This window comes from Macrobrachium nipponense, chromosome 11 (genome assembly GCF_015104395.2).
Source record: "Macrobrachium nipponense isolate FS-2020 chromosome 11, ASM1510439v2, whole genome shotgun sequence".
Taxonomy (NCBI): domain Eukaryota; kingdom Metazoa; phylum Arthropoda; class Malacostraca; order Decapoda; family Palaemonidae; genus Macrobrachium; species Macrobrachium nipponense.
In genome coordinates this window covers 54,226,934-54,240,178 of record NC_061087.1, presented here as the reverse complement: position 1 = coordinate 54,240,178, position 13,245 = coordinate 54,226,934, and the positions used below count along the sequence as shown (strand labels likewise).

The window sequence follows — 13,245 nt, the reverse complement described above, 5'->3', positions numbered from 1 at the left end:
GTTCAGTTATGCTCATTTTTTTAGGCAAGGTTTAACATATTTAGCTATGTATAATTAATTTCTTGTTTTACTTGCTCTGCCTTCCTTCTTCCTTTGAATTAGTATTGGGGTAGTTTTGGTGTGGTCAGCAAAATTGTTGGATCCTTACAAGTAATTTATTGAGAATTGTCACTTCCTCCTAATATATTTCTTTCTTTGATAAGGTTTAGGTTTTTAGTTTTAGGGAATCCAGTCGTATTCTAAGGACCTGTATTCGTCCTTCCTGGTTGTTACAAAGGTATTGAAGTATTCACTATATTCCACAAGGTTTATTAAAATTTTGTAATTATTAAGTATTAAATATATTGTTATTTAAGTTTTCTTGAGTGTTTTTGTTTCCACTGACCTTTAACGCAGTTAACATTTATAACTGACATCTCTAGTATAATTTAAGAACCTGCATAACAACTTCGGGGTGTTATAACACTTGATAATTTATGACTCCAGGAGGCATTTGTTGCCTCAATCCTTAAGGTGCGTTTCCAATGCTATAGTCTCGTGGCTCGGTTTGTACTCCTCATTATCTCAAATGGCACAGTTTCCAAGGAAGTGTCTACACTGTAGATGCTTCATTGGAAATTGCGCCATTTGATATAATGAGAAGGAGTTACAAACTGTGAACCGTGCAGAAGGAATACAAAGTGTGAGCTGTGCGACTATAGTCTCACAGCTACAATTGTTTGAGCCGCAGCATTGGAAACTCACCTTTAGCCTGATCTGCAAGAATGATTTATGTGATTTCAAAAGGTAATGTTTTTGGATCAAAGGTCCCACTTCATTTTACTTGTGGCATTTCATATTAACTGCACTTTATGCATTAGTCTCTACACCGCAAGTAAAATACATATTACACAAGCTACTAAAGTGCTGTTCCTTTTTAATTCTCTTACCATGGTGACTAGAGAGAAAATTGCTTTTTTATAAGCATAATTGAGACAAAACATAACAGCCCTGGTTACAGTAAAGAAACAAAAATGGGGAAATTGTTGCAAAACAAGACAACTTGAATAGTCCTAACCAATTTATTGTGTTATTTTGTAATTTCATTGGGCAGAACACATTTTATAAAATTTTCAACTAATGTATATTTCTTTAATGGAATTATCATTTATTGACAAAAGTATGTACAGTAATATACACACAAATAGGGTAAAATATATGAATGTTCCAATAATGGGCACATCACCTATAAGGGAGTATTATTTGTACAAAGTCTAATAAGTATCATGTTCATCAACTATTATACAGGAATGGCATTTATGCTAAATACAACAATCAACACTAGAGCATTTAATACCGTTTTCCCTCATTTATCAATTTATTTTCATAATTAAATACAGATTTTTTGGCAAGTTTTGAATATTTTCATTCGTCATTTTAATGTTCTAATGAACAGTAATCTAATGTGAATCCCTCCTTTAATTTAAACAAATACTTTAATTTAAACACTTACTAAGAGGCACTGGAGTAATACACACAATCCTCATCCTGTACATCTCCATAGCTAGAAAGAAGTCTTTCTAGCTATATATAAACCGTTATAGAACGGTTTATATATTAAATCGATGAGAACTAACCTTGTTCTGATAAAAGGCCAATCTATAGGGTTCAGGAATAAACTGCTTGCAAGTTAACCGCCTTCTTGATTCAATGTTTTTGCTCACTTTCTACCATAATCTCGCTAGTTCAGTCTTCACTTGTCTCTCTGGATTAATTTTAATGTTTAGAAATATACTCAAATAGAAGACTGCACTTCTGATTTGATAACTGGTGCAGGTTAATCTTGGTTGTAGCACAACAATATCACATCAAATGGCACACCATTGTTATACGACAAAAATGGATAGATTTGTGTATATTATACAAACTTAAATGTAGATGACCACCCACTTGCACTTATTCAAGTTAGTGTAAGTACTTGCATTCTTAATTGTTCTGCCTAGATACATATAACTATCGTACCACACAACAGATAAAATTGTGTTTTACACTGGAATATCTCTTTTTTTTCCCTTTGTTAATTTTCATACCATACTGATTGCAGTTAATAAACACTTGTAGGAATTTCAAACATGAACTGGGGCCTTCCCTGACTAACACCAGCTTTAGTTTCTACTAATAGGCCTACGTCATCAGTTAAGCTTGTGAATTTTGGTAAAAGCATTTTGAATTGCTCACTAATATTTGACCCTTATCCCAGATTTCTCTTTACAGTCTGATAGCTGATGCCTTTCAAACAATGAGCACGCTTTTTTCCTTGGACCATCTTATGATGCAGCTCTTTACTCTCTGATATCTGCCAGATAAAAATATGTGGAAGCTGCCTATTTTTTAACCTTGGTTTTATCCTGGCAAAAATGAGTAGAAAGTAAAAAATACCAATAAAATAGTAATGGTTTATACATCAATGACAGTATCATTTCCATGATAGCTGTTTCTTATTCTTTTTATTTCATAATTCAAGCAGCATTTGAACTTTCAGAACCAAATATTTTACTAATAAGCATTCTCTTTCTTGGGAATTCTGTTTACTTATTCTAACTCTACTTCAACATTAATTCATCCATAGAGTGTACCAACTCAGATTGTGGGAGCTGCAATTAACTGACGAATCATGGTGTAACTGATGAATCATGGTGTATCAGATATAAAAAACCAAATAATAAAAGTGCAGCACCTGATTGGGGCTGATGAGATGCACGTCACAAGACTGCCACCTTTTCACTCTCCCTATCGTGCAAAGTCAATGGATCTGACTGTATAGAAACATTCTCGATACAGACATTACACTTATGTAAATGAATGTGATTAATCAGTCCTCATTCCAAAAGGAAAAAGAGCATTTGGAACTGAATCCTTTATAGACATAAATCTACATTTGTAAAGACGGAAAATACAAGTGACTTTATGCAAGCAATATCTTATTTTATACATTTTTCAAAGTCCTTCACAGCTCCTTCCTGTGATCTTGTTTCTATACTCCAGGGTCTCATTAGTCTTATATTGCGGATTGCTTCCCGAGCAGTCTGGTTGTAATGCTTCACAAAGTAGCAGGCCAACATCACTCCAGTACGACCAAGACCCATTCTACAGTGAACACACACGGGCTGCAAATACATTAAGTCATTCAATTAATAGGTTAATGAAGGTTAAATGTTAAGGAAAAGGTATGATGAATCATTCAAATGGAGGATGGGCGATTGAAAGTCAAAGCCCTACTACTTGGGCTCAATTGTAAGTAAATGTAAGTAGCCAAAGAATGTGAAATTAATGCCAACGGGATATAAGTATGTTCTAAGAAGACAGGCGTATCGGCTATAATGCAGTAACTAAGTAATAGTGTCTGAAATCCTGACATAATTGTGACTTTTAAATACAAGTCTCAAAAGGCAGATAGCAATAAGATAGCTTCTAACAACCTACACTGTAATCAATTATACTGACTGATTAGATTGTTTATGAGGTTGAGGCCTTAACCAATACACTGGAATGTATCAGGGTTATTTAGTGCCTTTGAGCCAGGGGTACCAAAATTCTCCACCATATAATATATACAACAAATAGATAAATATATTACACTGTGACTAGATTACATTAAAAATCTTGACCTCTTGCAGGGAGCTCATCTAATCATTGTCATTTGAATTTCCTAAATAACTTTACCTCATCTAATCATTGTCATTCAAATTTCCAAAATAACTTGACCAACTCAATGGTACATATACTTAGAAGGTCATACCTGGAGCATTGGATCCTTTCAAAAGAAAACTATGGGTCAATCGAATATGCCCAATCCTAAAATTGGTCATCTAAACCTCAAACCTTATGTTAGGATTGATTAGTGAAATTTCTACAGATATCAGTCTCTCCTCAGATTACTTCTATTTCTTATTGGTGGAAACTTTTGCCATTTATCCAGAATGTAAGTTTTAATGACGTTTCAGATGTCATATTGTGGAAACTCTTTGGTCAGATTTTGCATTTTGTTTCATCTTTAATTTCTCTCTCCCTTATCAGCTAATACATTGCCTTGCATTCCTGTATGAGAAGGAATCCAACAAAACTGATTGTATTTATGTCCAACAGAGGTGAATGAGCAACTCCTGACCCTTTTTTATTAATAGGTGAGAAGAGTAAAGCTCTTTGAATGCTTCTGAGAAGTTTCTCAAATCACCGTAAATTGCAAACCTGGCTCATGTCTTCTCAGAACTAGTAGTAAGTCTTCTGAATCTACATAAAGGTTCTCAACAGGTGAAGTTCTAGTAGCTCCCTCTGTGCAAGCCACCCTTTGTGCATTACATCTTGTTCTTTTAGTTTTGATTTTCAAACAGATGAATATAATGTATTGGTACCCCAACTAAAACCAGACAACTTTTAAAATACTGAATGATTTTTTTTTTAACTTTTCACTTTTAAATGATCAGTGTATAGTTTGACCACATCAGCTTCTTATCAGAAGTCATCCCTAAAAATTTTACTTCCTTATCAAGAGTAAAATATCTCCATTTAGATTAAGCCATGCTATTTTTCATTAGTTCTATCTCCACTCAACTAAATAAAAAATTCATCTACTCACTTGTTTTCTGCACTAGTAGCCCTTTGCATATATTGACGAGTAGATAATGCACTTATCAACGAATAAAAAGACTAAGTGGTGAAGGAACACTTTCCAGGATACTATTATCGGCCAGGGCAAAAATGTGACACTACAAACATGACAACGAGGGACTCCCTCTACTTGCAGAAAGGTATCTGATAAGTAATCCCAACTACCTCAGTAAAGAATCTCTCTGATGTCAAAGATTCTACAAATCTTATGTTACTTTTATGCTCATATTATACAATTGTTTCATTAGGCCGAAACACTATGTCATGTGTTGTCTCCTATATCAAATAACCCCATACAGTTTGGTAATGCTTAGTAAATTCCAGATGAATCTGGTTTGATAACTTCAGCAAGGGGTCTAGTGAGGATCTACTTCTAAATCCAAATTGGTGAGGTGAAAACAAGTCTTCAGTTTCCAAAAGCATTACAGGTCTGATATTGATATGTTTTTCTATCGGTTTAAAGACACAATTAAGCGAGGGCTATTTGTTTGTAGCCACTAAGTAGAGAGGCGTCCTTATTTGACTTTTTTTCTGGGATGATTTTTTCACTTGAAATGTTTGAGAAATGTTCTAGTTTTTCTGAAACTTCTTTATGTTATGGTAATAAGTTTTCCATTTACCTAAAAAGTAGGTTAGGCATATGTGTGATTGTGTAGATTAAAGTCTGCATTTGATTTGCACACTGTAGTGTTTTCATTTTTAAATTCCTGACAGTTCTTGTCTTTCATATTTATACAATATGAAATTTCTTTGCACAGACCATGCTTGCATTTTTACATATAGTAGATGGGTGGCTAAATTTAAAACATTTATAAAACCAATTAACAAAAAGTTTTGTTTGGATCTTCAAAAGTAAGAATGATCATTGTTGTATTTTGAACTTTATTTACCTTTCATATATTTTCCAGTCACTTATCCTAGAACTTCTTCACTGAACTTAAAATTATGATAATTTTCTAATTTGGCTTTTGCCACTATGTACATGGTGACTTTGGGGATCTTTGCAAGGGGTATGCTTCTGTTTTCAGTATTCTTTGAAAATGAGTCAGCTGGTTTGTACTCATCAAGCTCTTCAAGAGCCTTGTCATTGTGTACCTGTAACTTTACAGCTGTCTTTTTCTTTTGCTTGCCTCAAACGTTTCTTCATGTTTGTTGAAGGATATCCCTGCATCCAAATTATTACCAACTTCTTGGATATCTATCCCAATTTCCTTTACTGTTCCAAATCTTCCAAATATTTGGGATATTGAATAAAAATCTGTGTGGACTGGGAGTCCAACAACACGTAAAATATTGGTTTCTTTAAGTTACTTATTGTCAGCATAGCACTTCCAAGGCCTGTGGCAAATATTTCAATTATGTCTGTTTGGCCATCAGATGCAGGGCATTGGTTATCCTGAGAAGTACCAAGGGTCATCAGCATTGACTTTGTATGAATGCCTGAGGGGGGAGAGTCACAAGCAGAGGCCTTCAGCAAGCCAAGCTTGGATTATCAATGAAAGATCCACATCCTGATTCTGGGTTCTCTACGATGACTGACTTTAAATATGGTGAAAGACAGAAGACAATTTTGAACCATAAGTTGCCACCATAAACAAAACAGAAAAGAAAAAAATCACCATGGAGGATGATACTTCAGCAGCTTGATGCAGTGCTCTGAATATGAATGAGGAAGTCTCTGAATAGCCAAAACCTCAGATATGAGTAAAAGGTTCCACTATCTGATATACCCTTGCTAGTTTTCTGCCATAGAGTAAGGAGCTGTCATTGCCACTCCTTACATGCATCAAATAGTAAGAAAGGACTAAGAAAACAATAGTTAACCCCAGAGTGTACATCTACGGATGATTGCAATGGAAGTCCTCCCCTTTGGGGACACATATGATATTTTTTTAATAATCAAATAAGGTTTTGCATATACTTACCCATATACAGTGGCACCTCGACATACGAAAGGCTCAACTTACGAAAAACTCGAGATACAAAAGCAAATACAGTGGTCCCCCCGTATTCGCGGGGGATGCGTACCAGACCCCCCCCCCCCCCCCCCCCCCCCCCCCCGCAAATAGTTAGAATCCGCGAATGTTTGGAACCCCCCCTCTAAAAATGCTCATAAACTCCTATCCTGAACATGCAAACACCAAAGTATCCCTAAAAAGACCATCCTTCATCAAATATACATAAAATATCCTATTATGGTTCATATTAATCTTTCAAATATTATTAATACTGTTTTAAAGTAAATCTTACATTTTATGGTTATACATAAATACATACTATGTATGTACTGCATGACTTAGTTACATATGTGAAAATAATTCAGTCCCCCCAATACGTATTCAGTCATGCACGTTTTCTTTCATACTGTTACTATTTGAGACATCCATTTTCTTTTTACAAGGGAAAGAATTGTATGTGAAATCACAAATACCAAATGTCTACTTAAAGTATTATCCTACATCAAATATACCATTGAATTGGTATTATTAATATCATTTTAAAGTCATCTTAAACATTTTACCATTAGAAATATATAAACAGCCAATAGCAGAGAGAGAGAGAGAGAGAGAGAGAGAGAGAGAGAGAGAGAGAGAGAGAGAGAGAGAGAGAGAGAGAGTGAGAATAACTCCTTACGATTTCAATAGATTGAAATGAACGTCTGTAGGCAACTTTTTTCCCCTCCCATAAATACATATATTTCTCCAGAGAAGAGAGAAAGAGAGGGCTGCAATTATGTTTGTCTGTCTATTAATTCTTTTGCTGAGAGCGAGAGATAAAAGAAGGAATAAATAGTAACACCAAATGTATACCTTATGTAACATCCTGCATCAAATTTACCTTAAATTATTATCATATTACTGTATTAATCTTAGAGATTGTATTAATATAATTTCAAAGTAATCCTAAACATTAGTAGCCTTAAAGGTATATATATACTTACGTACGTATAACACTTGCAGCCAAGAGAGACAGAGTTACCACTATGACAAATATCTTGTGGAGAGAGAGAGAGAGGAGAGAGAGACGAGGAGAGAGAGAGAGAGAGAGAGAGATTACATAAAACCATTAAATTCGTTGACCATTGTATGGCATTGTTACTTTCCCAGCTCCGAGCGTCACTGGAGTTAAGAGAAGGTAGGGAAATTGATATAGAAAAAGACGAAGGGAAGAATTTTCATTTGAAATTAGTTATCATATTATTACTACTTCTATTATTATTATTATTATTATTATATTATTATTTGAAAATAAAATAAACATGTGCATCTACCATAAAAATTCTCTCATCACAGAGGAGTTATCCTTACAAGTGAAATGGAAAGGTCATTTTCATCTCTTTAAAATACTACCATTATGAATTTTGTAATTACAGTTTTATTATTATTATTATTATTATTATTATTATTATCATTATTATTATTAAATAACTGAAATTATCAATAAACATTTTACATACTAGTACCATAAAAATTTTCATCTCTGTAAAAGAGAGAGAGAGAGTGTTTATCTCTCTCTGTTCTCTCAAAAAATACTTATAACACTTCCAGCGAAAGAGAGGGAGGGAGTTACCACTATGACACATTATCTTGTGTGGCAAAAGAGAGAGAGAGAGAGAGAGAGAGAGTTAACCTTAATTAAAAGTGACATGGATAGATTAGTATTGTATTTCTTTAAAATACTATCACATAATATGAATTTTGTAATTACAGTTATTATTATTATTATTATTTAAAAGTATTAAAAACAAATAGTACAAGTACTATAAAAAAATCTCGAGTCTCAGTAAATGAGAGAGAGAGAGAGAGAGAGAGAGAGAGAGAGAGAGAGAGAGAGAGAGAGAGAGAGAGCGGGAAATTTCATGAGCACTTGATGGCAGCAACAAAACAGCTCCTTCCCCCTCCTGTCACTTAACTTGATACATATGACAGTTTTAGTACCTGGAGTTAGAGAAAGAAGACTGGGATTTCCTTCATTCTTACATAATTTTTTAAATTTATAAGCTAAAATCTTACTAATTCACTATGGTATTTTCTTTAATGAATTGATATTATTGCTGTATAAATTAATATTAATATTTGAAAATAGTAAATCATTTATTTATCATACAAAAAACATACATCTTTGTAGTAGAGAGAGAGAGAGAGAGAGAGAGAGAGAGAGAGAGAGAGAGAGAGAGAGAGAGAGAGAGAGAGAATTATTTTTATTATGTGATATCATTTAAACTTATTAAACTTACTAATACAGTATTAATCAAAATTAATATTTGAAAATTAGTAAATCATTTTTGTATCATAAAAATGTATGTAGTCATGAAAATAAACATCAAAATACACTAATTAGTGATTATTTTCGTCGGAAAATTCCGCGAATGGGCGAGTCCGTCCGCAAATAATTTCTAGATAAGTTCCAAAGAAAAATCCGCGAATGTGTGAGTCCGCGAATCCGGAGAACGCGAATACGGGGGGACCACTGTACGAAAAATTTTACAGCTCTACATACGAAAAGTTTTCAAGATACGAAAGGTTGTTGCTGTAAAGTCCCGAGATTCGCCCGGACCACTGAGAACAATTTTAAAACTCCCGTGCTGCCAGCTGAGTAAACTCGCCACCATCCTCCCGCTCTCCCATTGGTTCCTGATGCTAGTCACCCCATAAGATCCTGCTCTCCTATTGGTCAGCATCTACCCCTTGTGCTTTAAGTATTCTATTGGTAAAAGGATGCTGTAAATTGAAAAACTTATTCATGCAACACATTTAATAAAAAAAAAAAACATTAGGTAAAGATAGAATAAAGAATAGAAATTAATGGTTATGATACTGTTTGGTACTTTCAGTAGTTGAAGAGAGATAATGAAAATTTATGGCTTACTGTGTAAAGTGATTGCTTGGCGATCGTTCGATACTCGTAAATGCTGGATGTAAACAGAAGTTTGGAAGCTTTTTTGTTTTGTTTGTTTATTATAGTTAATGGTTCCTTAATAATTATTTGAAATGAGTACATGCAATACATTTAATAAAAAAATTGTGAATTAGATATCATAAAATATAAAATAAATCAGACTGCCAACAAATACGTATTTTTTAGAATTCTTCTTCTATTTTAATATTACGTTATGTATATGTTTCATTATAGCTGTCAGTAACTCGGTATCTCCATTAGGTAAAGATAGAATAAAGAATAGAAATGAATGGTTATTATACTGTTTGGTAGTTTCATTAGTTAAAGAGAGATACTAATGAAAATTTATGGCTTACTGTGTCCTAGGAAAAATGATTGCTTGCCGTTCGTTCGGTACTCGTAAGACGGTAAGAGCTGAATGTAAACAAGCGATTGGAAGGTTTTTTTTTTGTTTGTTTGTGTATTATAGTTAATGATTAGTTAATAATTATTTGAAATGAGTACATACTGATTATTTATACATTTTATTGGCATATTCTAAGCTTTTAGCTTCTTGGGTTTAGATGTCAGAATCATAGACTAGGCTACAGTAGCAACCGCTAACATAGGCTAGGCTTATTGCTAAGGGACATATGCTAAAGTCCTAATATATGCAGTAAAAATGGGGTTGAACATTACATGCAGTTGAATATTACTCAAGTATGTACAGTATTTTGCCTTTTTGGAGTCATATTTCTTCCGTCGGATCGGTGTCGTAACCCTAGAACATGTGTTTTAGGTCTGGAAATATAATTTCCTGGGGTGTTTTTGGAGGGCTTGGAACGGATTAGCCATTTTAAATGTAAAATGTGGTCCAAGATACGAAAACCTCATAATACGAAGGGCGCCTCGGAACAGATTAATTTCGTATCTCGAGGTACTACTGTATAGCTATTAGTTTTCCACACACAGCAGCCCAAATACAAATTTCGTGGGTAGTGCTTTCATTGTTCTGTGTAGGTATACAGTGCCGTCCCCCAACGCCAATACTAGGAATGACTTAGCTCATCACTTTATTCTGTTTTATGCATAATGTCCATCAGAGGGTAGGTGGGTGGGCTCTGATCATAAATTATAATTACTGGGTACTTATAAACAAAACCTTATTTTATTATAAAAATATCTTTTCTGTATATGAGACTTACCCAGTAATTATACAGCTGATTCCACATTGAATGGAGGTAGGATCATGGACATATTCTACCCCAAAGCATTAAGTCATGTAATGAATTTGAAACACAAAAGTTGATAGCATTAAAAAAAACAACGCCTGTCATTCCTATTAGTTAAGAGAGCTAAGCAAATGAATACTGCCTCTGGTTGATGCTCCCATGGCTAGCAAAGTATGATAGGTTCCCACCCTTGCCCTGGGAGCAGCACCAAAATAAAAGAACCAGAAAACACTGACACCTACAGTGAAATGAAGCAGAGACCCATCCACTGAAAGTGGTGGGTGCTCCCTGTACACTGTACCCCCTGGCTCTCCAAACTCAGCACCTTACTGAAAGGTGAAGTGATAATAGGAAAACACCCTTTGCTTCCTTCCGTGATGCCATGTCAGTCACTAAAAATGGTCTCGAGTTATTGCAAACTTTCGACTTTTTAAGCTTACATAAAAAATATAGTAAGAAGTGAAGCTTGCTTACGCCTGTGGTAGTTCTGTAGTGTCTGAAAACTAAGGAGGTAGAGGCTGTTCTTACATCCTTAGCTTCGCTTCAAAGTATGCCAAAAAACACTTCACATCACTAAAGTGGAAGACAACACGTTTAAACAAAGGAAGAGACGGGTTCTTGCCCTAACTTCCTAGGTTATGGATGGTCCTCTGTGTAAAATACAGGGATGTACTGCCTGATGAACCACTTCTTGTCACTGTGAAGTTCAGGAAGGAACTTGTCTACCCTGGAAGCAGAGCTATCAGGGCAGGTGAAGTCTTCCAACAGTCACTCCAATTCCGGGTGAACAACATGTAGTTGAACACTTTACAAATTAGAAAAATATACATATAGAAGACAAAAACCACTGTGCTTGTCTGAAAAATCATTCTGAAACATTGCAGGGGCCTATTGGTCCATTGCGACAAAGCAGAAGACTTACAGACTTTTGTTGTACTGTGGGGTAAACAGAAAGATGATAATGAGTCTAATGAGACATATCTCTGTCTGCTGATTCTCGCAATGGCAATTCTGTGGAGCACAAAACAGAAACTGTAGGCGAGATTCCAGATCCAATCAGAGACTTACGTCTGTGATGGCCGGGCAGAGAAATTAGAATTAAGAGTTAACCCTTGACAGAGGAGAAACAATACTAAGACAAACAATATCTCAGAGAGAAGGCAGTACACTGGCCCTCACTCGACTCCGTAGGCTGAGTTGCCAGGTATTACATTCCCTCTTGGAATGTGTTTGTCTTATAGAGTTATTTACTGCACTACTGATACACTCAAGCACCTGCATGGTAACCGAAACAAGAGGGAAAGAAACCCTCTTGTTCAGTGATAATGCCAACCTTGTGGTGTTATTGCCAACAATACCAATAGTCATCTCAAAATCAAAACTGGAAATTCTTGGGTGACCCAAAAAGCTGTCCTGAGTTTCAGGTTAATCATGAGAAGGTACTATTCATCTCAGTCACACCCCAGAAGAACTAACATACAAGTATGTGCCTATTACTTGGACGGTGCAACTTATAACCGACACACGTCGTTAGGAGCATAAGTATATTCATAGGCTCCTGTTGATCGAGTGCCACCTAATTGTCCTTCACTTTGAAAGAGAAAAAGAATAAGGACTAGAAGCAGACCTCATTCATTTTCTAATGAAGAGAGCAAAGGTGAAGCTATCCTGAAGGGAGGCTTCTATGGCAATAACAGAACACTGAAAACAACTGGTTCATGCTGAACTGGTTGTTCCCAAAATGGAATCACTGGAAAGATGGAGTTAAAAAATCCTAATGATATTCATCCTGAACAGATGAACGTAGGTCTGGTGAGATCCTAAGATTGAACCAGAAACATAAGGTCTCATATCTGAACTCTGGGGAGTAGACTCCGTAGAGTTCCTCTTATTCCCTCAACCACCTTGGTATAACCCAAGAAGTACATAGAGGGAAAAAGAGAGGAAGATGACTGTTCTTGCCCGCTCTTCTCGGAACTAGTGGGAGGGGGCAATAACACACATGATCATCAACTTGCGGTGATGATAATGCACAGACTTAGGAAAACGTATTAGCCTCAGCAAAAAACGCTTCCTGAAGGGAGAGCATACGTTCTCACCCACCAAACGGAGCATTTTCTTCCTATGAATGGTTCATTCGCAGGAACAAGAGAGAGAGTTGAGTGCTGTTGAATGTGCCAAAGGTTGGCGAGAACTTGCCATGTCTCACTACGCATCTGTCTTCTTTGTGATCAAAACCTTAAGAAGAGAACTACACAGAGAACCTCCTCCTTGGCTCTCTTGTTCAAGTGGTGGCACAAAGGGGCTAGCATAGGATCCCCTAGTGTCATAAAAGATGACCAAAGAGACTGTGCTGTCAGACATCCAACAGCTTGAGTCAAACTGCCAACAGCTGGTGCCAGGTGAGGCACGGAAAGCGCTGAGTGAGCTAAAGCAAGGGAGTGTGGCATGTCAGATGGCGCAGAGTGCCAGGACGGGGGCTGGCTCT

General features: G+C 35.8%; 1 protein-coding gene across 4 annotated transcripts in view; it reads right to left on the bottom strand.

The window, feature by feature from the left end:
* Positions 1-1,042: 1,042 nt before the first annotated feature.
* Positions 1,043-13,245, bottom strand: part of LOC135206009 (dual specificity protein phosphatase 23-like) — a 99,611-nt gene continuing 87,408 nt past the window's right edge. For all 4 annotated transcript variants that reach the window (XM_064237201.1, XM_064237187.1, XM_064237182.1 and 1 more), the window contains exon 4: positions 1,043-3,146. In XM_064237201.1, coding sequence (XP_064093271.1) covers positions 2,961-3,146 — 186 coding nt within the window. In that variant the 3' untranslated portion in view covers positions 1,043-2,960. The remainder of the gene's footprint in view (positions 3,147-13,245) is intronic.